We start from the raw sequence: 25,696 nt of genomic DNA on the forward strand, positions 1-25,696 counted from the left end.
GTCTACGGAATTTACGGTTCCCGGACTTTTAGCCGAAACCCCACCCAGGAAGTCAGAACTCCAAGGCTGAGGACATCAGTAACTAAGTAACAGCGCCGCCTCAGTTGGGCATGCGCAGAAACACACCGACCAATTCTGTAGGAATTTCAAGAGGCGGGAACTGAGGGGTGTGGTGGGCCTCTAAGGTCCCAGCATTCCCTTCGTGCCGCCGCCAAGATGGCGGCGCCCATGTTGCGGTGCATTTCCCGGAATGCGTGGCTTGGTACCCAAGGCCTGTCAGGAGTCTTGCCCTTGGGGCTGCGTGAGGCCCACTCGGCCGCTCAGGGGTTGCTGGCGGTGCAGAAGGCTCGGGGCCTGTTCAAGGAATTCTTCCCCGAGAGGGGTACAAAGACAGAGCTCCCAGAGCTCTTCGACCGCGGCACGGGAGGGAAATTTCCCCAGACCATCTACTGCGGCTTCGACCCCACGGCCGACTCGCTTCATGTCGGGCATCTGCTGGCGCTTTTGGGCCTTTTTCATTTCCAGCGAGCGGGCCACAACGTGATCGCGCTGGTGGGAGGCGCCACGGCGCGCCTGGGAGACCCAAGCGGTCGTACCAAGGAGCGCGAGGCTCTGGATGCGGAGCGCGTGCAAAGCAACGCCCGTGCCCTGAGTCAAGGGCTAAAGGCCCTGGCGGCTAATCACCAGCAGCTCTTTGCAAATGGGCGGACCTGGGGCAGTTTCACCGTGCTGGACAATTCGGCGTGGTACCAGAAGCAGGACCTGGTGGACTTCCTAGCGGCAGTGGCTGGCCACTTCCGCATGGGAACGCTGCTGAGCAGGCTGAGTGTGCAGGCTCGGCTCAAGAGCTCCGAAGGCATGAGTTTGGCCGAGTTTTTATACCAGGTGCTCCAGGCCTATGATTTCTACTACCTGTTCCAGCATTATGGATGCCGGGTCCAGCTGGGTGGATCAGATCAGCTGGGCAATATCATGTCTGGATACGAGTTCATCCACAAGTAAGCGCCTGTAGGCCGGGAGAAATCTCAGGTCAAATAAGTTACACACAAATAGCCTGTAATGCACTGTTAATATTGTGGAGTGACGCCCTTTGTTTCAGCCCTTTTATTTCCCCGGAGAGTCTAATGGGGTTAATTTTATATCACTGGCTAATGAGAACTAAAGTGCTGAGTTAATGATATTAGGTATGGGATATATTCTAGAGCTCTGAAGGAAATAGACACCACTAGTCAGACACGACTGAGCAACTTCACTTTCACTTTCATGCATTGGAGAAGCAAATGGCAACCCACTCCAGTGTTCTTGCCTGGAGAATCCCAGGGACTGGTGGGCTGCCATCTATGGGGTCACACAGAGTCGGACACGACTGAAGCGACTTAGCAGCAGCAGCAGCCGGGATTCAGATTGTATCTGTTTGCTACTTCTAAGAAGCTTTTTCTGTGTTTCTAATTTGAAAGACTGTTTATAACCTGAACGTGACTGGGCCACCTTGAGTAGTTTCTGCTTTTGCTCTGCACCTTCCTTGAAGCTAAGTGTTAGTCATTGGTTGGCATTTCGAAAAAAATTTTTTCAACTCCAAATATTTGTGAATAATGTATCTTTAATGGCATTTTCTAGAGGGAGATGAAATACAGGGCTAGCTCATATGCTACTCATTTTAAAAATCCTCTAAAATACCTCTTTTAGTGTCTCTACCTGACCACACCTTTACCTAGTTTTCCCTCCTCTTCCCACCCAACCTTTAAAAATTTCTAGGCCCCAATTATGTGGCATTTCCCTTTGGCTTGCCCAGAGTCACTGGTTCAGTTGCAGTTCAGAATGACAAATGTCAAAATAGGGTGCTGTGAAAGCAGAAAGATGGACAAGAACCCTGGTTTAGAAGGTTAAGGAAGGTTTCTTGGAGCAAAAAACCACACTGAAATCTGAGAATGATTAGCAGAACCTGCCACCACTTGAGCTTGAAGCACATAATAAAGTTCTTCTTTATGCATAGGTTGACTGGAGAAGATGTGTTTGGAATCTCTGTTCCTCTAATTACAAGTACAACTGGAGCGAAACTGGGCAAGTCTGCTGGCAATGCTGTTTGGCTAAACAGAGATAAGACATCTCCATTTGAATTGTATCAGTTTTTTCTCAGGCAACCAGATGATTTGGTAGAAAGGTGAGTTCTTAATAAATGTGTGCTGAGAAAAATTAAGTTCATTAAGCTCATGATACAATTTTAGTCATTGACTCTCTGCACCCTTCATCCCTTCATAGTTTTTTTGGGTTTTGTTTATTTTAACATAGATTCTATTTAAGGCAGTACATCACTATAACATTGTAGTTAAACACTGTTGGTTAAAGCAGAAAACTACTGTGGGTGCTAAAAAAGTTAGAGCCAAGTTTGTGATCTACATCTAGCAGGTACTCAGGACATTATTCCTTGCATATTCTAGTTTTTCACTCCTTTCATCATAAACTTGACTTTTATTATACCATTGTCTCTAAAGCTCCTTTTCTTCAACATAAAAGAAGATCCTTTTTTTTTAAGTGATTTTTCTTATTGTTTCATAATATGTCAAACTCTTGGAAGAATATAAATTAATGAGAAATACACCTGCAACAAAGAAAAAGTGAATTTCTCCCAAAAAATGCCATCTGACATAATGATCATCAAAAATAGGAATAATTCTTAAAGTTTTTAAATATCTAAGACTTTACTACAGAACATGAAAAACCACTATTGAGTAGGAAAACAAAGTTCTCTCAGAGCACTTTCCTTTCCAATCTCTTAAGGATTGCCAGAGGGGACCAACAGTGGGATTTGGGTGAGTGTATAATAGTTGGTATATAGGATATGAAGGCCCAAGAGGTGAGAATTAAGCAAGATGAGGGTCTGGAGCAAGAGTTCGGTCCATTTTGGGGACCAGTTGCCTGAGAGTAATTTCAGGAGTGTCTCTTTAAGGAAGTTGATGATGCTCAGTGAGGCCAGGTGCCTGGGGCTATAACCTAGATGGAAATTCCAAAAAATACTATGTTGGAAAGCCCATTGTTTGGTCTCTGGAAAGATAAAGTGGGTCAGAGTCAGTAATGCCTGGCAATCCAAAGGGCACAAAAATAAATTTACTGAGGCAAGAGATTTCCATCATCTAGACAAGTCCTGTGACTGTGAAGGCGTATCTGGAGGCCCCAGGAGAAAAGGGAAGTGGCCAGTGAAATTGAATGCCAATGGGAACATGGTTGGTCTCCCCAAGGAATATGTCCCCATCTGAATATCCTCCATTGGTTTGGGAACAGAGACTACAGTCATCTGTTACAACTTTGGCTGTTGCTAAGATGATGGTGAGTCTGCTCACTAAAGCCCAAGCTGTCAAGGCCTGAATTCCTTAGTGACCCAAGGAATTGTGAGCCCATTTTTTTGAGCTGGTAGGGTGTGTGCTGGGTAGAGTGTGGTGGGCTTAGTACTGCAACAGTCTGCAGTACTGTTGAAATGGCTTCCAGCATAGCGCAGGTGGTGCTAGTATTCTTGCCAAGAGAATCCCTCAGACAGAGGAGTGGTGGGCTACAGTCCATAGCGTCGCAAAGAGTCAGACACGACTGAAACGACTTAGCACGCACACACAGAGCAGGTATTCTGAACAGAAACATGAGTAGCAATGATAGGAACTAGGGACTCCTTCCAGGTTTGGGCCAAATGGGCTTGTCTTATATGAGAAAATTATCCCTTAGCCATTGGCCAGACCAAACCACGAGGTCATTAGCAGTAGCCCAGGAGTCTATGAAAATGTAGATCTGCCAACATTCTCTTTTTTTGGCTTACTAAGGGCTTCCCTGGCGGCTCAGCTGGTAAAGAATCCGCCTGCAGTGCAGGAGACCTGGGTTCGATCACTGGGTTGGGAAGATCCCCTGGAGAAGGGAACAGCTCCAGTCTTCAGGCTTGGAGAATTCCATGGACTGCATAGTCCATGGGGTTTGCAAAGAGCTGGACATGACTGAGTGACTTACACTTTCAAGGGCTAAGTGAACAGCTACAAGTTCTGCCAGTTGGGCTGAGTCAGGACTGCCTTCAGCTAGAGAGGCCCCTGAGACCAGGGGGAATGCTGCAGTCCTCCAGCTAGCTGCAGTGCATACATACAGTGGTGGTGCTGCCATTGGTTAAGAATATGGACTCCCTGTCCATCTCAGACAGTTGGTCCCAGGGGGCTCTCCAAGCAGCAGGAGCACCACTACCAACTCCAGAAGGCTCTTAGGTAAGGAGCTGATCATGAGGGAAGCTCCATTCTCCTGTAATTTTTAAAGGCTTTGATATCCAGATTAGCCCTCTCCTGAAGGTACCATTTTGATTTTACCAAGGAGGCATCTCTAACCCAGGGCATTAGGTGGTTGTGTTGGTTGGGGGCTGTTTAGGGCCTCAGTTTCTAAAAGATCCTGGTAGAATCCTTTGGGGTTAGCCATTTAATCCAAAATCCATAGGAAATCAAGTAGACTTATATTTGGTCCAGAGACTCCAAGGAGACATAATCAGATATGGTCAAGTACTGACTTGGAATGTGGAGCCAGATGGAACTAAAGGTAGGGCTCATTGGCCTGCCTGCTGGGCAGCTTCCCAAATGTATTGTTGGGCTCGCCCCAGTGAAAGGCGGCACATTGCATGTGATTGTGGCAAAGAATTGGTAAGAGGTGAGGGATGTGTTGCCTCCAGAACATGAAAAGGCCTAGTACACGTTGTACCTGAGTGTACTGGTGGTTTAATGATGAGTGATTTCCTCCATGTCTAGGAACCCTGTCATTGCTCTCCAGTGCCCTTTGAATGGTTTTGACAGACCCAGTAAAATGCACAAGCATTACCCCATAACTAGACAGAACACCTTGTAAGAAGAATTCTCTGGACTTAGGGTCAAAGAGACTCAAGGTTAGAATGAAGAGGGGGTCATTTAAGTCACTCTGGTCATAGACATGATAAACCAATTGGCCCATGCCAGTTTTGCACAGCAGGAGACAGGCCTCTAGCAGTAATCACTGTGGTGGAAGGATGGGCCCAGAGTCAGGCAGTAAATGTCCAGATGAGGCAAGGGAGGGCCCTGGTACGAATACTGGTGGGTCTAGGATCATCTGTCTTCCTTTCTTCTCCCTCTTCATCCTCACTGGAGGCCTATAACCCTGTCAGCCTTTCCAGTGGTGGCAGGGGTATCTTATGAGGCATGTTGCTTTATTCTGTCCCATTCAGGGGAAATCTGAGGGGACTCAAGATCTTTGTTTTCTTAGAGGAAGGAAACATATATCCTGGACAGATAGACCTCTGAGAAGGTTGTAGATTCTAGGATCTTTAGATACCAGCCAGCTGATGCATTTCGGCAGCCATGAGTAACAATTTAGGTTCTAAAAACCTGCAATTGCCAATCAACTCCTTCCTTTTCTTCCTTATGCACAGAATTTCAGTTAAGGTGTAATGTTTGATCTGTTTTTACTTCCTGTTTCTCATAATCTTACATGTCGTCACCAGAAAGTTTGTGGAAGACATCCCCATGAGCCTTCTTTATAGGTGGCTGCCTCCCTTTTCAGGGTGTTGCAGTCATCCTCCCCAGTACTGGGCTTTCACTCCAATGGCAGGTTACCATAGGGTCTTTGGGAAAGCCCTCGGCCTCTAGAGCATAACACTAGCGCCTTGGCATATTGGTACCCAGCAGCAGTAAGCAACACCCAGGAAGCCTCCAGAGGGGTTCTGATTTATCAAGGAGCTGCTGTACCTCCTCAGGGGTCTTACAAGGCATTGGCACAAGATGTTCTGAGCGTTTGTATTTATCCATTGTTCAACAACATCACACCTGATACTGAACCCATGGTATCCCACTGGGTTTCAGGGACAGAGGAACAGCACACCTCAGCTGTATTTCTCTTTCTTTGCTCTGCTATTATCCTGTTGCAAGGTTGTTCCATTCATCCAGGTTAGGAAGTATAGTCCCAGTATGACTCACTCACAGGGCAGGTCTCTTTCCTCCGTACATATATGAGTATCCTTTCCTTTGCCTTGCACTCAGAGCCTCAGGTTGGGCAGTGATAATAAATAGCCTTGGGATCCCTTCCACCCTCCTCAGCTCTCCTTACCCTGAGATGTAAAGGATCTTCATGTACATTAGTAGTCAATCAAGGCTTTTCTAATTAGTGATCTGATCATCTCATTAGAGGATACGACTTTGACTGTTGATCACAATACTGCAGATATTGTTGAACTGTGGCAGCAGTGACATTTTGGGATGAATACTGAGGTAACATGAGGCAATATGCAAACGACATAGCATTATGGACCTCCAGCATACACTGCTACCCTTGCAAACGTTTTATCCATCTGGGTTAGCCAGTTAGTAAACTAGTCAAAGCTAAATGGCAGTCATGCAGTCCTGCCAACTATGCTTTTGCCAGTTATGTGGGCCTCAACCTGTTGGTAGTGTTACCATCAGCTAGAAATGCCTGGTTGGGGCAGGGGGTGGCCCTCACCTGGGCCCATACTACTTGTGGGACATTTCCTTGGCCAGAGCCAAACTTGTGACTAGACTGGACTTGTGGTCCTTATTAAAATGACTATAAGAAATGCCTCAGCAACAATCATCAGGGAACCTTAAAAAATAAAATGTATTACTTAGTTTCTGAAGGGCACAGGCACACAGTGAGTCAACGATAGAAAGGGAGGGAGGACCGACCCAGGGCTCTGCCTTTATTGGGGTGCCTAGGAGAAGGCAATGGCAACCCACTCCAGTACTCTTGCCTGGAAAATCCCATGGACGGAGAAGCCTGGTAGGCTGTAGTCCATGGGGTCACGAAGAGTCGGACACTTACTGAGCGACTTCACTTTCACTTTTCACTTTCATGCACTGGAGAAGGAAATGGCAACCCACTCCAGTCTTCTTGCCTAGAGAATCCCAGGGACAGCAGAGCTTGGTGGGCTGCCATCTGTGGGGTCTCACAGAGTCGGACACAACTGAAGAGACTTAGCAGCAGCAGCAGCAGCAGGATTCTGCAGGTTCACTCTTCACTGGCTAATTTAAAACAGGGAAAACTAGGGAGTGGGAAGGCTGGAGAGGGGTCATTCAGGCAGTCAGTTATCTCAGTTCCCCAGGGTTTTCTAAAAGGGGATTTTCATCAGTGGGGGTAGCCTGGCTCCTTACCTAGTTGGTGGGTGAACTCTGGGAGTTGGTGATGGACAGGGAGGCCTGGCATGCTGTGGTTCATGGGGTCAGAGTCGGACACGACTGAGCAACTGAACTGAACTGATGACATACAACTGGCAGTTGTTTATTCGAGATCAATGTCTTTAAAATGGATCCTTTAGCATGAAGCAGTCAGAAGCTTAATGTCAAGCACTTACATTATACATATAGAACCACCTGGGAAAATGTGTGGCTGTACCTACTCAGTAGAATATATTTATGACTTGAGTTAATACCAGCAGTCCCTCCCCTGGGCACATCCCTGACAGATTCGTGCACCAAGAGAAATACATGGGAATAGTCGTAGCAGCACCATTAACTACTGTCCAGGAGTAGGAACAACACAAAATATCCGCACCAAAATAAATATATTGTGAACTATTTTTAATGTGGAATGCTGTATTCAGCAGCTGCACACACAGCAACATGGGTGCATTGCCAACATCATGATGTGCCAGTGAGTGAAGTCACTCAGTCATGTCTGACTCTTTGCGACCCCATGAATTATAGCCTACCAGGCTTCTCCGTCCACAGGATTTTCCAGGCAAGAGTACTGGAGTGAGTTGTCATTTCTTTCTCCAGAGGATCTTTCTGACCCAGGGATCAAACCCAGGTCTCCCGCATTGTAGGAAAACACTTTACCATCTGAGCCACCAAAGAAATCTGATGTGCCAGAGTAGTCAAAAAAATATATGTTCTGTATGATTCTGTTTATATATATAAAGTCTAAAAACAGGCAAAACTAAGTGACGCTGTTTAGGGAGGCATACTGAGATGGTAAAAATATAAACAAGGTCATGACTACCATCAAAGTTGGGAGAGTGGTCACCATTGAAGTGTGAGGGGATGTGATGCAATTGTGCTTCCTTGGGTAGGAGCACTGTTGTGTATCTGTTATTGTTGTTCAGTTGCAAAGTCGTGTCTGACTCTTTGCAGCCCTGTGAATGTAGCACGCCAGGCTTTCCTGCCCTTCACTGTCTCCTGGAGTTTGCTCAGACTTATGTCCATTGAGTCAGTGATGCCATCTAACCATCTCATCCTGTGTTGCCTCCTTCTCCTCCTTCCCCCAATCTTTCCCAACATCAGGGTCTTTTCCAAAGAGTTTGCTCTTTGCATCAGGTATTGGAGCTTCAGCATCAGTCCTTCCAATGAATATTCAGTGTTTTCCTTTAGGATTGACTGGTTTGACCTCCTTTCTGTCCAAGGGACTCTCAAGAGTCTTCTCCAGCACCACAATTTCAAAGTATCAATTCTTCTGTGCTTAGCCTTTATGGTCCAACTCTCAACAGCCTACATGACTACTGGAAAAACCACAGCTTTGACTATACAGATTTTTGTAGGCAAGTGATGTCTTTGCTTTTAATATGCTATCTAGGTTTAATACACTGTGATAGCTTTTCTTCCAAGGAGCAAGTGTCTTTTAAATTTCATGGCTGCAGTCACCATCTGCAGTGATTTTGGAGCCCAAGAAAATAGTTTGTCACTGTTTCCATTGTTTCCGCATCTATCTGCCATGAAGATGGGACCGGATGCCATGATCTTCATTTTTTGAAAGCTGAGTTTTAAGCCAGCTTTTTCACTCTTTTTTCACCCTTGTCAAGAAGCTCTTCAGTTTCTCTTCACTTTCTGCCATTAGGGTGGTATCATCTGCATATCTGAGGTTGTTATTTCTCCCAGCAATCTTGATTCCGGCTTGTGAGCCACCCAGCTGAGCATTTTTGATGATGTGTCTGAGGCAAGAAGAATATATATATGATGGGGATGGGGTCATCTGTATCTGGACTGTTACTTTTAAAAAGAAAGTATCGGAAACAAAGATGGCAAAATTAAATCTTCGATTGGGGTGATGCTGTATTATTGTCATATTTTTGGTACATTTCTGCATGTTGTATTCCATAATCTAAAACAGAGGGGGGAGACAAAAACTAGGTATGTTATATAACTCTAACAGGCTTTTTTTTTTTTCACCCCAAAGATACCTGAAGCTCTTCACTTTTCTGCCTCTTCCAGAGATTGACCACATCATGCAGCTGCATGTCACAGAGCCAGAAAAGCGGGGTCCTCAGAAGCGACTTGCTGCGGAAGTAACAAAGCTTGTTCATGGACAAGAAGGGCTGGCCTCTGCTAAAAGGTGACCTTGTAGAATAAAGATCACTTGATTAATTAGTTAAGAGACTGCAGAACATTTGGAGCCACTGTTTTAAGAGTTACCTTTTACCACTAACAAGGACTGTCAGTGTTAATCAGTTTAAAATACTAGCCTTCATTTACTAGGAAAAAAGATTGTCCTGAATTAAGCTTATAAATTATATAAGATAAATGTTGCTATTTGAAAAACTTCCCATCTGGAATATAATGGGTACTTCATAACTGTTTATCAGGTAGTAGAACACGTATCTGTATAAGCTGTCAATGTGATGTGGTTCTCAAAACATGTTTTCCAGGTGTACACAAGCCCTTTATCACAGCAGCATAGATGCGCTGGAAGTCATGTCTGATCAAGAGTTAAAAGAATTGTTTAAAGAAGCTTCATTTTCTGAATTAGTTCTTGACCCTGGAACAAGCGTCCTAGATACGTGCCGCAAAGCAAATGCCATTCCAGATGGTCCCCGAGGGTAAGGTTATTTAACTTTTAGGTTCCCGGTTATATTTCATAGCATGTATTTCCAGAGATGGTGTTTTCCTGATAATGGCATCTCATTCCTTATAGATGCTAGGTTAGTCTGAGAATAAGTGAAAACTGAGAGTACTTATTGCTGAAAATAACTTAAATTTTCTGTACAGTATTACTGTACTCTTATTAAGTCTAACCTGGTAAGTTTTTTCTCCAGCATTAGAGAACTGGTTTAAGGAACCACAATTGCTGGGATCACTTGGCTCAGGGATAGTCAGTTTGAGAAGCTCACACGATCAGAGGCCCTAAGTACACAGATTCACACAGGCCCTCTCATACTCAGTCTGTGTCATCTTTACTTGAGGGGCGTAGTGGGGTTGCTCAGCTTGTTGTAAAATTTTAGTTGAATTTCTTCCATCTATTCCTTTAGAAGAACTAAAGGGGAGGCAGAATCTAATCTAGCAAATATGAAGATAACAATTCAGTGCTAAATGGTTTCAATTAGCCTTTGAAATTTAGGTGAAATAATGATATATGTGTATTGTTGGGAGTGGTCAACAATAATCAGATTTATCTAGTTACTAAACATTTCTATTTTTAGGTATCGGATGATTACAGAAGGTGGAGTCAGTATAAATCACAGACAAGTAACAAATCCTGAGAGTGTTTTAGTTGTTGGACAACATATTCTTAAGAATGGACTTTCATTACTTAAAATAGGAAAAAGGAACTTCTACATTATAAAATGGCTTCGGCTATGATGAAAACTCCTTCTGGTGTTGAAACATCCATCATTCATTATCAAGATATACAAATTTATATCTTCACTTACGCAACTCAAAACAAAGACTGGAGTATATTCTAGGCCTCAGTGTGAGTAATTTCATTGTTCATACAGGTTGGTTAAGTTTGTGGAATATTTTACTTCCTGATCCTTAAATATTAAAGACTAACACAGAAAAGCATGATTTCTAGGTTTAATCTCTTTTAATAATTATGCTTCATGAAAAACTAAATGCTAAGTTTCCTATCCTGTCCTTGCTCTTGTATCAGGTAAATATATCATTGGATTTTTCTGGTTGTTGTTCAGGAAGCAAATTCTATAAAAAAGAGAAATGTTAGAGGAAGCCATAAACAGCATTAGAAATTACAGTAGAAATCGTTTCTTTTTGAAGAAAAATCAGTACATGACTTTTCAGAAAGTTTATAATTCAGTGTTCCAGTCGCCTGTGTTTCCATGAAATTAAATTTACTCATTAGCCTTGTTTTAACTCAGTAAAAAAGGTGGGAATGTCTTATAAATTTGTCAACTTATGAATTTGTCAACTTATAAATTAGTCTTTAAGTTTCAACTTCTGTCCCCATGCAGATTGCAGCTTGAGATGAACCAAAAAGTTAAGTAAACAACATGATAAAATAGAGGCAACAAGATAAAACAGTAGATACACTATTATCATACACTATTATATGAGTGGATACACTCATATCCAAACATATGAGAATATCAAGATATTCCAGGAAGGGAAGTTTTCAGGCCAAATTTAAAGGATCTGGAATCAAGATTTAGTCAAATTAAGCTCTACATTCTTTAGGCAAGTTGATTCTCCAGAACTGTTCGCAACATCTAAAAAAATCAGATCATTGATTTTTCTTGATTTCCTTAATTTCACTTGATCACTTGAGGATCAAGTAAAACACACATACACACAAAATGGTTAACAATCAGGTTTGTTCTAGAAAATCTTACAAGCAGCAAAGCATGGCTTTAGAATTCAAATTCTAGCTATTTACTACCTGGATTATTTGGAGCAAGTCATCTTCATATGCAAAAAAATGGAGATGTATTATAATTAAACCTCAATAATAAAAAGAAAAAAGTCATTAAACTTTTATATAGCATAAGCTATATTGCTATGTTCCAAAGTAGATTTGCATGTACTCTTCTGGGAGTAGTTAGGAAGAATTCACTTATTGACAAGCTTTTTAATGTCACTTCAGACTAGCAACTTTATTTACAAAGTAAGAACATACAGGTATCCATTGTAAGTCAGAGTGATATCATCTCTACATTTCAGAACTTCACTCGGTTTAAGGGCCAACAAAAGGAGGTTTCCTCTTTCTGTACCTATCTTGCCTGTTTTTCTTTGTACCTGGTGTGTAGTACTAACAAGTGTATTACCATAGCAGGTAATGTTTTCAATTTGAAGTTTGCTGGAAAAAGGTGCATTATAAGGTTCAGTCCCCCTTTACAAATTAAAAGTTAGACTAGAATGGTAATCATCTGATCTATCTCAAATACATGAATCGTGGATGGCTATAATTTCAAACTAATATTTAATAATGGCAGAGTGATTTTAAAGTATGCTAATAAACATTTTGGAAGCATGTATTCTATGAAGATGGTACTGCGAACAGATTCATAGTCCTGTATCATCAGACTGAATCTGTTATGTTTGAGATCAGTTGCTGATCTTGTTTCTCAGTACAGTGAGTATCATTCATATGTTCCTGCCAGTATTTCTTCATAAATGTTATAACATAAAAATAAATTTAATATCTGCAATATATAATTCATCTTAAAATTTATTATGTAATTCATATCAAGAATAATCTGGGGAATTTTGGTAAAATGTGTTCTAAACCTCACTCCCAACCCTCTGAGAGCATTTAGGAGTATGTGTGTGTCAGGATGTTTTTCTGTGAATAATAAAGCCCCATCATTATTTTCGTACCTTTATTCTAATCTACTTTGTTGGTGTGAAGCAAAAGTAATAACTATTACCAACTAATCCTTAGAGATACTTAGAGAAAGAAGATACACTTAAAATCAGTACAGTATTGGTTCTAAGACCCTCCTCCAGGTGAATCTTGAAGTGTGGTCTGTGGGATCCAATTTATAGATGGATTACTGGATTACTACTACTATATTTGAAAGCCAAGGAGAATTTACTAGTTCTCCTAAAAACTAAAAGGAAATGGTCATGACCAAGTCTTACTAGATAATCAAGGCTAGATGGCTGTTCTTAATGCAGTAAAACATAATTCATGCTTCCAAGTTTAAGTAAGATCAAAGGAATTTTAATTTTTAATGCACCAGGGGAAAGTGGACCCAGAAGTGGAAGGACAGTAGCTACACATTATGCACATCACATCACTGTCAGTGTTACAGATCCTCTCATGTGTTCAGCTTTCTTACAGACACATCAAAGGTTGCAGAGAAGCTCAATAAAACTAAATCAAAAGATAATTGGAACAGTGACTACGTGAGTAACTTGTCAACTCATCTCTTTCCAAAGCCAGGTCGGTTTATATAGAGCATGCATCATAGTCGTATGAAATGGTGTCTTGGTGCATTCTTCTCGAAGGGCTGTGGCAGCAGCTTTAGGACTACTAGCAGATCACACAGGTCATCTTATTCACAGACAAACTGCTTATACAACTAGAACTATTAATGGTTCCTTTTAAGTTCAAATGAAACTGTCACAAGACAGACTTGATGTATTTTATATATACTAGGAAATTTTAGAAATAGCCATTTATTATTTGGATTAAATGTGTGATTTGTTCTGGAATACAGAGTACAATTTTCAGTTTATAGCCAGTCTTCACATCAGCAGATTCCTATCACTGCAAGACACAGGAGTTCATAAATAAAATTCTACTCAAGTAGGCAGGACTAACAAGTCAACAAAATTTCAGGATTACATAGTTCTCTTCACCAAAGATGAGTCTCTCGGATTTCAGCAATAATTTGACTGGCTCCTTGTAATGCCTGCATTAAAGAAGATGATAAAAATTGTAAATGTTTAAATTATAATACCAAAGAATCTGAATTAATATAGGATAATCTCTCTACCTTATATGTGGTTGATTCATATCTTCTCTGAAATTTGAATCGAATAAAGTGCCAACAGAGTAATATTTAGCCATCATACAAAGACTAACTCCAAGCATTTTAAATAATAAATGTTTATACCTACAACCCAAATAAGAAGATTTTTTTTAAATTCCCAGTTTACCTTTAGCATATCAGCTGCTTCTTTCCTACGCTGTGCCATGTCCTCAGATTCAGTCAGAAGATCATCCAGTAAGGATGATTTATACAGCTGTCCTACTAACTCACTCTGAAGAGTATCTTTCACATGATTAACCAAAAAATGCATTACTGCCTTTGGCACACTGCAAAACAATCAAATAATCCATTTCTTTGAGAATAAAAACCTAAACTTTTAAAAATACATATATTTTCAAAATGATTAAGAAATTATCCAGCAGTATTCTAGTCTGATTTATATACATAATACTAACCTGTCTTGAATATTCTTTCTGACAATAAGAAAATATGATTTGATGAGTCGTTCAATAACTTCACAATCTCGCTGTTCACGGGCAGATAGCTTTCGAGCAACAGGAACTGGCTAAATTGGGTGAGGGGGAGAACAAATTTAGTGTTGTGCCATTTTGAAATGACAACACGTAACAGTACGTTTCTGAGATACCAGTTCCTTCTGTCTTTTAAAATACTTCCTTGGTAATTTGGTTCTTTGTCCTCAACCAAATTCTACAGCTTACCACATCCAGCAAATTCACAGCGTGACCTTTTTGTGGACTGGCTGGCATAATTGGAATTGGTTTTGATTTTTCCTCAGCTAGTAACTCCTCAGCTTTTGAAGTTTTCAGCATCCCTCTCCAGTTGCCTGTTGTCGGTTCTTGAACAGCATCTCCAACCCCACCACCTCCAGATGCAACCTGAAAAAAACGTTCCAAGACCTGTACCAACCATATCAAACTGGCATTATCTAAACAAAGTTAATTTTTTTTTATAAGAGTCAAGGAGAATACCCATCTAGTACCCATCTGGAGTTTAATCTATTCAGAGATAGCAGGGTCTGAAAGAGATGGTGACTGGCATGTGCGACTGGAACCCTGAGCTGTCTAAGTAACAGGTTCTGTTCTAAACTGCTGGCAAGGCCTCAGCCAGGATATCTTAAATTCCTTTTTTATTACTTGTTAACTTTTCGAAGTTTTTCCTCCTCTCCAACCTCTAACACTAGAGATTGTGGAGAAAATATGAGCTAGCCTTCTAAAACAAGACTGCCATTAAAAGCACAAGGAAAGCCAAAACTGCTATTCACATTATTTCTTCAAAGTAACTTTAAACACTGTTGAACTGTGATCTGTCTGAAAGTTCAATGAACTCATGTCTCCAAAAGTTAAGACTTTATATATTTCTCAAGTCAGTTTATGTTCCTTATGGTCACAGGATAAAAGTAGGAATCCTTTAATTAACAGAAACAAGAACACACTCATGATTTTATGAGCTTGCATGCATGCTTGTGTGTACGTGTGTGTGTGTGTTAAGTTGTGTCCAGCTCCTTGTGACGCCATGGACGATTGCCCACCAGGCTCCTCTGTCCATGGGATTCTCTAGGCAAGAATACTGGAGTGGGTTGCCATTTCCTCCGCCAGGGGATCTTCCTGACCCAGGGATCAAACCCACGTCTCCTACATTGGCAGGTGGATTCTTTACCACTGAGCCACCTGGAAGGCCCAATAATGACATTAAGCTGCCTAAAATGTGGAATATGACAAACCCATGAGAAAGGATCTGCTAAAAGAAATCTAGTGTTGTCATTAATCACAAGTGCTTTCGCACCTTCTTTTTTAGGATATCTGTTAGTCTTGATTTATAAAAGAAAAATGACTGTTTAAGGTAACAGGGAGCACTAATTTACCAATATTTAAGACATGTTTTTAGATATTCTTTAAGATTTTATAATCTAAAATGAAGATAAAATGGCATTCAGAATTATAGAAATAAAAATGACTTTATATAAATTTAACAATGTTATAGCAATTGTTAAATATTTTTTGTATCATACTGATTCAAAACACTACCCAAAATTTGTCTCTAAAATATGTATTAAAGATGATGTTTATCAATATATAGGTGGAATATTTATATACTACTTTTTAAATGAGTAATTGTATTTCTAAATGCCCGTTAACTACACATTAGTGATAGATCTACATATGAAATCTTAAGGAGAGAGTGAGCAAATTCAAGGTGAAGCCATGAGTAAAATAAAAAGCAGTGATTTAAATGGTTCTCTTAAAATCTTAGTATAGTGGGCTGAGAGAAGATAAGACATTTAATTATAAGGTTTTATCTGAGGTTCAGAATCTTAAACTTGGACAATAAATAAGGAAAGGAGCTGAATGGCAAAAATAAAAATAAGAATGGGTCTGAATAACTTAAAGATTATTTTATCAAGAACTGGCAACAGTCTCAAACTCTCACAGTCCCCCTGTATGCTCTGAATTTGCTTAAGCTGTTGAGGCACATGTTAAGCTACATATTTAGGGTGACAAGTGCATAAGAAAGCATAGGAAAGAAGCCTAAGAGGACTATCAGCACTGGACAGATCTCAGAACCTTTAAAGAGGAAAAGTCCAAAAGTACAATTTTCATCTCCAGAATTTTAATTTCCTACCAAAATATTAAATTCAACACTATTCTTGAAGATAACAGAAAATGGTGGGGAAGGCTGTTATTTAAAACAATGTTAAAACTAGAATTAATACCATCTTAGAAGTTAGTTGAATAAGAGAAACAATAAACATAACAAAGACAATGAGAGATAGATGCCACTGTTACAAACAAGTTCTTCAATGGTTTTGAAGACAAGTGTTTCTGAAAACCAGGGGTACCAACATTTTCATTGTGAAGCAAGACTCACATTTTTAGTTTCTCTTCTGCTGTCCTGAATTAACTGTTAAAAGATATGTTAAAACATGCAGTTTAACAACCAAAATTTAAATACCAATGGCTTGAAATTCAAAAAGTGCAGGATAATTTCCTCTTTAAATTCTTTTCTGTGTGCATCTTCTGTATTGCAAGCAAAAGCATGGTAACAAATTTATGTTGCGAAGTGTACACTGTTAAACGACTTAAAATCAGACTAAAATTTGATCTTAGCATAATATCCCATATTAATATTCTGCTAGTCAGTGTATTGTTTCCAGATGATTATGTTGCACCAAATTAGGCATGCAGGCTTAGATTAAGAATCAGAACAGACCTTGCCATCAGCCTCAGCAGAAGCAGCAGGGGAGGGCTCCTGGGAGGCAGGTGCCAAAGCACTTGGAACTTTAGAAGACTAAAGGCAAAAAATTCAGGGAAAAAAAAAAATCAAGGATGCCAAAAATGCATTTAGAAACATTCTATAAATACGAATTTTCCCCATGAAAAACAAAAATGGGACATATTGTTTATTTTGCCTTCTTTCCTGTACTATTGTCACTGTTGTCACCTTTGTTTAAGGCTTTCTTCAGATGAATTCCTAAGAAAAGTTCAAATCCAAAAGCTTCATTTTGATTTTTACAAGCTGATGAGATCTTTTCTGGTAAAGAATTCAAGGTAACAGATTTTTACACAAAAACTGTAATATATGCAACTATTACAGGCAGCTAAAACCTGGTATGCACATATTGTCATCTTCCCTCTCCAAAAAAACCTCTTTGTTATAATAAAGTCATTAGTCATTACAACTAATTTTACAAAGTTGACAGTCACTGAATTCTTCAAAAAGTCTTGATACTTAAAATCCACCTTTAAGCATTTATTCCAATGTATTAAAAATATTTTATCTTTAAATTACTCAAAGCCTGTTCTGAAACTTGCATACCTTTACTCAAAAATGCCAATGGAATATTAAAGTGAGAAGAAAAAATTACTCTTAGAACTGAGGCTCACCAGTCCATCTCTGCATATTGGTTGGGAATATGCTTTAAAAACGTTTTTTACCTTGTCTCGTGATACAGCTGAAGGCAATTCTCTTGCTAGCCTGTTTCTCCTTTGTTCCTATGAAACAGAAGCAAGCATAAGATTCATGATTATCAGAACATAAGATATGTAAGCTACTAAAAAAAATGTTCAGCTTAGTTGAAAAGTATAGAATAACGAACAGTATATCCTCCCACTGTTGAGACTCATGCCATAATTATATTTTAAAACAAACAAGAAATCATTTAACCCAATGCGTCTCAATTTTTTTTCTGCCCCAACATACCTGAAGGATAAATACAACATCAGTAATAGTGGCTTCCTGTACCAAGAATTCTCAAGGGAGGGGCAGTGGACCAGCATCATCTCTGCCTTTCCCACTAAGTTAAGAATCACTGATTTAAACTATTTCCACATAAAAGTGTACATAAGCCTTCAACATACCATATAGAATCTGAAGTACACAGATCACAGAAAACTTAAGCAAAGCCTTTAAAAATCTCTCTAACCTGCTGACATTTCTGTTACTTTCACACAATTCTCACAAAACAATAAGAAATATCTATAAGAATGTTCTGCTTTCTTAGTGTTACAAACTGACAGTCTGTTCTACAACCTGGGTAATTAAACAGACTGATCACCTGCCACTCTTCTAATTTGTTGACATCATCAATGTAATTCTGGTACCAAACTAAAGAAACTCTAAATTCAAACCAATAGTACCTGCTGTATGTCAAGCACCATAATAGGTGCAAGACTATGAAAATATAAAAGGACGAAGGTGTTAATACTGGCTCACAAGCAGCATCAAATATAGCAGAAAAACATTTAAGTTAAATGCGGTCAAAACGCTCCCGAGTAGAAAGCATTTCGTGAACACTCAGACTTGCAAAAAAGGTGTAAGTTAACAGTTTCACAATGATGTTTTTGGGTAAGAAAATTTTGTAACAAATTATACTAACTGTTCACTATAAAAAACATAGCAAACGATAAAAATACATGGATTTTTAGCAATTTTCAGAATTACAAGTTAGCTTTAAATGTACATTTTGAAGAAGGACACAAAGCAAAAGGCAGAGGAATCAAGAGACCAGAAATTTTCATGCTAGTCTATTACCAACCATTACCAACCAATTATGACCTTAGCCAGCCCCTCAGCCCCGGTTTTCTAGTCTATTAACATTACCTTTATAAGGTTGCTCTAAAGATTAAATGAGAGTATCTATGTGTTCATTCTGACACATAGTCATTAAAATCAGAGACATTCACTTGTAAGAAAAATACTGATCTGAAATCATATCATAAATGACCTACCTTGTCAGTATTAGAAAAACTGTTTCAGACACAAATTTTCCTTGAAGGTTTCCATGTTACAAGAACTTAACTATCTTAACTCCTATCTTAAAAAGAGTGTCTACATGCCAATTTTTAACATGATAACTGTTATATAATCCACTCAAGTGTTTTAAAGTGCCTTACTTATATATGTTTTGGAATTTTTTCTGGCCATGCTACCCAGCTTGCAAGACCTTAGTTCTTCAATCAGAGATTGAAGCTGGGCCACAGCAATTCTCTGGAATTTTTTCTGACAACAGAAGTTACCTCAACTATGCAGCTAAAAAACAGTTCCCTGTACCTGTTAAAGAGAAGGTGCTTTTCCCCTCTAACAGTGTCCAGCAAAATAAGCAGTAAAGTAATAGCTGTTATCAGCTGTGGGTCTTGGGTTCTTCATCTTTTTAACTAAAAGATCCCTTGCAGTTCCCAAATTCCATGTTTACGATTTTCTCTCCACCCATGTGCATAAGAGAAAATTTGATACAGAAGAGAGACAGGTCTTCCTGGACTACGAAACAACAGAAAATTTTACTGTTTTGTATAAAAATGGCAGAGAAAAAAATGCATCCAGATAAATCATCCTATCCATCAGCCTTGGCTCCTTCTGAGTTCTTATGCAACCTACAACATTAACCTCAAACGGAAAAAAGAAAGGATCCATGAAATGCAGCAACCACAGTAGTGGCGAAACAGTACTGTTTTTCCAAATACACTATAATTTAGGTAATTCTTGGATTGCTTCCTTCAAAGCTTTCAGAATCAAGTAAAAACAAGTTTAAACATCCACTGTTTACATACTTCAGTCTAATAAACTGCAACAACAGTTAACTGAAATGGAACCAGGCAGTCCTTCAAATACAAATACCAGATCAATGAGCCCCAGATCCTCTCTGAGTTAGTTTCATAGGCAGAAAATAAGAACGATGCCTCCAGGTGGTTCTGAGGATTAAATTTAAGAAAACAACGTAATGCCCTCAGCATAATTCTTGGAATGTGACAATAATAAATTACATAAATGTCTTATAGTTATTCCTTGCTCAGTAAATTTGATATAATTGATCTAAAGCAGATTTTCTCTCTCAAAAAACAAACTGAAATTGTATTTACCTCTATATTGTTGTTCATTAACCCACAAGCATCAGCAAAGTCTGGATGTTTTGTGTTGATATAAGCCAATTCAATTGCCACTAAGTTATGGACCTAGAAAAAAATAAAATTAGGTTATATACAATATTATGCCAACCTAATTTTAATTTAGGAAGCATAAAAACTTATTTAACAGATAAATTCTGAAAGACCGTACAGGAAACATGCCTGAATAAATATTTGATAATTATACTCCAACTGATAAATCTTACACCAAATAATAATTTGCTCTCTCTTTTAAATTATTTATATTTCAGCATCTAAGACTGCATTTCTGACATTGAAGTAGATGGAATTATACTGTTAGGGGGAAAAAAGTTATCTACTTGATGCATGTGTAACTTCCAAGCAACTCTCCTATATAAAAACCTTAGACATCCACTATTCCATGTCAAAAGTTCAGGTTCAATAATAAAACATTACAGAATCAGATATAAGGTAAAGATGTTAACTTTACTTGGGTAAAGGATACATTTAAAGGCCTGAGCTAACCTAATTGATTAGCCCTAATTATGAAGCACCTAGTTTAAATATATGTAGTTCAAAATCCTAATTGGGACAATAATCAAAAAGGAAAGTTGAAATTAATTACTCTAGCATTATAGAGAGATTAAACTAAGTCCTTCATTTCACTGTCCTGACAAATCTCAGGTATCAGAACAGCACTAAAAGATCAAAACCAGTGAAAATGATTTATTTCACTGAAATTCTGATGACTCTGGTGTCAGTGGGTAGAGTCCAAGATCAGGCTAATCGTGTTCTCACTCATCTCAGTTCGTGCTTATGCTTGCCAGGGAAACAACTAAGCAGCGGCACTTACATCCTATGCTCCAAGGGCGGTTTTGTACTTGTAACGTAAATGTAAGTAAATATCCATTGGGGCTCACCACCCTGAGCCAAGGACCCAAATGCACTTTTAGAGACCAGAAAGGAAAAAAAGGAACAGTCAACAATTTGAGGCAATATGGACAATTTCAAATGCTTATCTCATATTTACGCCAATTTCAGGATTTTAAGGATAGCAGCCATGATATTATGACATTAGGTCATCAAACAAGCAAGCTGTACAAACAGCCACATTATCCTGACATATAATAAAGTGAAAAAATAACTTGCTATAACAAGGCTCAGTTTACCGGGGCTGAAGATAAAACCAACTTTCCATTAGACCAGTGCTGCTATATGTATCTGTGCTCAGTCGTGTCTGACTCTGCGAATGTGAAGTAAGTCGAGCTACAAAATGGAAAAAATTAAATGGCTAGGCTTAAAAAAAATCCTTGTCTATTATGTTACGTATGATGAGGGCACTGTATTAGAAAGAAAGTATTATTTAGTTTACATCCAGTCAAGAAAGAGTTTTTTAAGGAGGTAGTATTTTACTAGATCGATGGAACCCCTAGCATTAGTGATTCTATGCAATTGCTGGGATGTGACTTGGGAGACATTTTATCAAAAGTATCCTAATAATACCTAAAGGTAGCTGAAATTAAAAATTATGGACAGGAAACTAATTACTATTGAGTGTCTACTTACGTTTTGGACACTCTCCTGTGAGAAATTTGCAAACGGTATCTCTTTGAACCTTCCCAACATACCTGAGAGCTATTATATTAGTCTGTTTTACAATCAGGAAACTTACTAAGTGATACATTTACCAAAGTCACATGGCTGGTGAAAGCAGAGCCAGATTCAAATGAAGATCTTAGTCCAAAACCTTTATAAAATAGGAAGCACTGAAACTGCCATGAGGTCTGGGTTCTACTCCCAGTTCATCCACAAACTAGGTGTAATGTGGGTTTAAATGATTCCTAACATCTTTGGTCTCAAACCTTTTAAAATGAAAATGTTACTAATTGATGTCTTTATACTTGTCTGCTTCTAATCACACGTCTTTCTCCCTCACCCCTACTGTTGTGTTTTTTTTTTTAATTCCCATTATCTCTTTTCAAGGCAAGCAAGTGTTATAAAAGTGTTGTATTTGTAGATGGCTACTCTCCAATTTAGTTTCTTGTCCATGGATAAAATACACAGTTGATTAAGACATATGTATTTTGACCTGTTACTTAAGAGTACTGCTTTTGAGTGTGGTCAATGGTAATAATGTGGCCTACGTTATTCAAACATTGCTTACTTAAAAGTCACACAGTTTGAATCTTGGCTGAATTACTTAATATGTGACCTTGGGTAAATTAATCTCTCTGGGCCTTCCTTACTGTGTTATAAAATGAGACAATACCTATTACATGGAATTGTTTTGAGAATTAAATAAAACAAATCACGTCAAGCATTACAGACAGTTCCTGGTGCCATCATCATCAATTTTAGGCTATCATTGACATCCTCCTCACCATCCAAAGTACTTAGTACCACAGATTACTTTAGTTGAAACAGTTTTGTTAATTTTTTCAACCTTAGGAGCCAGCTAGATATTAACAATAAGAAGAATGTATCTGATTCATTCAGTGATGAATATGCTTTCCTTCAAAAGAAACACCCCTCTCTGGCTAATAGAAATGGAACAAAATATCTTGTCCAGACTTTAAACAGGTAACATTTTTTACCTTTTGGAAAATGAGATGTTTTTGGTTTGCCAATAGCTATCTGAGACCTTTGATTACATTTTTAATGCTTACATTTTTATAATGTGCTTGTCTATAAAATTTCACTTTTTGTTTCTTGTACAGTAGGTTCTTATAATATATTTATTTTTATTGAGTTGTGCCCAGTCATGTCTGACTCATGGCAGCCCCATGGACTGTAGCCTGCCAGGCTTCTCTGTCCATAGGATTTCCAGGCAAGAATATTGCAGTGGGTTGCTATTCCTACTCCAGGGGATCTTCCCAACCCAGGGATCAAACCTGTGTCTCTTGGGTCTACCTACATTGGCAGGCATATTTTTTACCATTGCACTACCTGGGAAGTCCATATATATAATAAAGCAAACCTGAATACAATCCTCAACAATAAACTTCTGCTGGCTGTTTTTAGGAAAATGTGGCTGCAGGCTAACAATAACTAAAATATGAGGAAAAATGCTTTTTATACCAGAACTACTGAAGTATCCTTATAAAACTGAAATTCACCTTTTTCTTTTAAATACACTGGGAAACATTATGCCTAAATTCATGAAGTATACAAAATGATTTATTAACAGTGACTACAATGATTTATGAAATAATAGCTCACCATTTCATTTGTAACAGGCAACCGTTTACGAAGAAGACAAGTCACTACTTCAACTATGGCATCATGAAGTTTAGGGAACCGCAACAACTCCTATATATGATGGAAGTAAGAAACAGTGTTTGGTTTGAAGGAAAATTAATCACTGAAATACTAAACCAGACTTGGAAGCTATATTTAACTATACTATGTCAAATATCACTTTTAGATAAGGAACTAAAATTTTAACTTTTAGCCCATCTTCTATATTTCCTCCTGCCCCTTGAAACCATCACCTCATGTCTTTTACTACCTAATCAGAAACCTGTTACATTTCTCAATACCTGTGTACTGTAATTGCTACAGTGCTGAATGATCCTTTGCATTTCTTCATGAACCAGTTCCACACAACGGAGGCTGGGCTCTTCCAGACGTTTGATTTGCCGTTTGACCAGTAACTCAAATGAAACTTCAGGCACAAATAAAGCAGGACGAGGACCCTAAAAAGAGAAAATTATGAGCTCTTATAGCTACATATAATTTTGGTTCTTTCCTAAGGTTAAAATAAATCACATTTTTGGGTATTTTTTCATGAAAAGTACTTCCTAATTTCAAGAATAAGAGCAAAATAACAAACTGTACCATTCATTAAAAAATATATATGGATTAAAAAATAATCTTTAACCTTATTTCAAAAAATTCTTAAAGTTCAGCATACTCACAGTTGCATTTCTAATGGCAGTCAAAATGTCAATAGTGTTAAGGCCACCGAGAGGGTCAACAGATTCTAAGGTTCGCCCAAAAGTCTCATGGAAAATATAACATATTCGAGCACCACCACATCTGAAAGGCAATGAAACATATGATTTCTAGTATTACTAAAAGGGAAAGACACTACAAACTAGAAGTCTTTCTGTAAGCAGTAAGATTATGGAAAATTACATTTAGACCATTTCCATGTATTCTCAACTGTATTATGAACCAATTACTCTAATCTTTTTAATGGGGAAAGGAGTCATTTCACAAACGGCATTCATATATGCATGTGCACGTGCACACACAGAGTAAACTGTACTGTCAGAAAACATCAGTTAACTAAGAACGACTAAACGTTTTTCTCTGCTCTAGTTTTCAACTAAACCACGCACTCCTTAAGGATATTTTCCAGTGGTCATGTATGGATGTGAGAGTTGGACTATAAGGAAAGCTGAGCACAGAAGAATTGATGCTTTTGAACTGTGGTGCTGCAGAAGACTCTTGAGAGTCCCTTGGACTGCAAGGAGATCCAACCACTCCATCCTAAAGAAGATCAGTCCTGGGTGTTCATTGGAAGGACTGATGTTGAAGCTGAAACTCCAATACTTTGGCTACCTCATGCGAAGAGCTGACTCATTTGAAAAGACCCTGATGCTGAAAAAGATTGAGGGCAGAAGGAGAAGGGGACAACCGAGGAAGAGATGGTTGGATGGCATCACCAACACAATGGACATGGGTTTGGGTGAACTTTGGGAGCTGGTGATGGACAGGGATGCCTGGCATGCTGCGGTTCATGGGGTCGCAAAGAGTTGGACACGACTGAGCAACTGAACTAACTAACTAATTTCTATTTATTCACAATCTAGAGTAGAGATCAGCGATCTTTTTCTATGAAAGGCCAGTTAAATACTTTTAGACTTTTCAGGCCTTTGTCACAACTTGCCAATTCTGCCATTGAGCACAAAAGCAACCACAGACTGTATGTAAACAAATAAGCATAGCTATGTTCCTGTAAACTTACACACACTAAAATTTGAATTTTACATATACACTACATAAAAAATTCTTTGAATTTTTTTTCAACCATTTAAAAAATGTAAAAATGATTCTTAGTCAATGGGCTTATCCTTGCTTTAAACAAATTAAATCTCTAGGCCTACATACTGGATACCTTGCGTTTCCTGTCTTAATGATTAGAAATCCTGGTATTATCTTTTATTTTTTTCATTCAAGTCCAGTTGAAACTTTACAAACATGGTATATCCCCCCAAATCATTCGTTCTTCTCTATTTTTACCATCACTTTTCACTTCTTTCTTACAGTAGTCTAGGCAGAAGGTACCAGCCTAACATTATACTAAGTGAAGTAACCCAGACAGAAAAGGAAAAATATTGTATGATTCTCCTTATATGAAATATCTAGAATAGGGAAATTCACATCAACAGAAACTAAGTCAGAGGTTACCATGGGCTAGGAGAAGAGAGGAAGACAGGTATCACTGTTTATTTGATACAGAGTTTCTGTTGGGATGATGAAAAATCTTGGAAATAGATACTATTTGATGGCTGTACAATATTGTGAATATACCTAGTAGTATGTATTATACTTTAAAATAGTTAAAATTACCAGTAACTAGTCTCTCTGCCTCCAACCTTTACCTTCTCCAAATAGTTTCCATAATGACCAGAATTACCCTTCTAAAGTGGGGAAC

The 25,696-nt window shown here is 38.8% G+C and overlaps 2 protein-coding genes across 8 annotated transcripts in view; one reads left to right on the top strand and one right to left on the bottom strand.

Annotated features, from left to right (window-relative positions):
* On the top strand, window positions 134–12,532 carry YARS2 (tyrosyl-tRNA synthetase 2). The gene is made up of 5 exons (XM_005680682.3): window positions 134–998; window positions 1,994–2,161; window positions 9,163–9,318; window positions 9,632–9,802; window positions 10,403–12,532. The coding sequence occupies exons 1-5, from the start codon at window positions 217–219 to the stop codon at window positions 10,560–10,562; spliced, it is 1,437 nt and encodes a 478-aa protein (XP_005680739.1). The 5' UTR covers window positions 134–216; the 3' UTR covers window positions 10,563–12,532.
* DNM1L (dynamin 1 like) overlaps window positions 12,858–25,696 on the bottom strand; it is a 62,428-nt gene continuing 49,589 nt past the window's right edge. For 2 of the 7 annotated variants that reach the window (XM_018048319.1, XM_018048316.1), the window contains 11 exons: window positions 23,952–24,072; window positions 23,574–23,729; window positions 23,254–23,343; window positions 20,029–20,121; window positions 17,608–17,664; window positions 16,883–16,960; window positions 16,541–16,573; window positions 14,374–14,550; window positions 14,110–14,219; window positions 13,821–13,980; window positions 12,858–13,573 (listed from right to left, as the gene is read on the bottom strand). In XM_018048319.1, the coding sequence (XP_017903808.1) occupies window positions 13,517–13,573; window positions 13,821–13,980; window positions 14,110–14,219; window positions 14,374–14,550; window positions 16,541–16,573; window positions 16,883–16,960; window positions 17,608–17,664; window positions 20,029–20,121; window positions 23,254–23,343; window positions 23,574–23,729; window positions 23,952–24,072 (1,132 nt within the window). In that variant the 3' untranslated portion in view covers window positions 12,858–13,516. The remainder of the gene's footprint in view (window positions 13,574–13,820; window positions 13,981–14,109; window positions 14,220–14,373; window positions 14,551–16,540; window positions 16,574–16,882; window positions 16,961–17,607; window positions 17,665–20,028; window positions 20,122–23,253; window positions 23,344–23,573; window positions 23,730–23,951; window positions 24,073–25,696) is intronic. The other 5 variants (XM_018048320.1, XM_018048317.1, XM_018048322.1 and 2 more) reach the window with 3 other exon arrangements.

This window comes from Capra hircus, chromosome 5, assembly GCF_001704415.2.
Source record: "Capra hircus breed San Clemente chromosome 5, ASM170441v1, whole genome shotgun sequence".
Lineage (NCBI taxonomy): Eukaryota > Metazoa > Chordata > Mammalia > Artiodactyla > Bovidae > Capra > Capra hircus.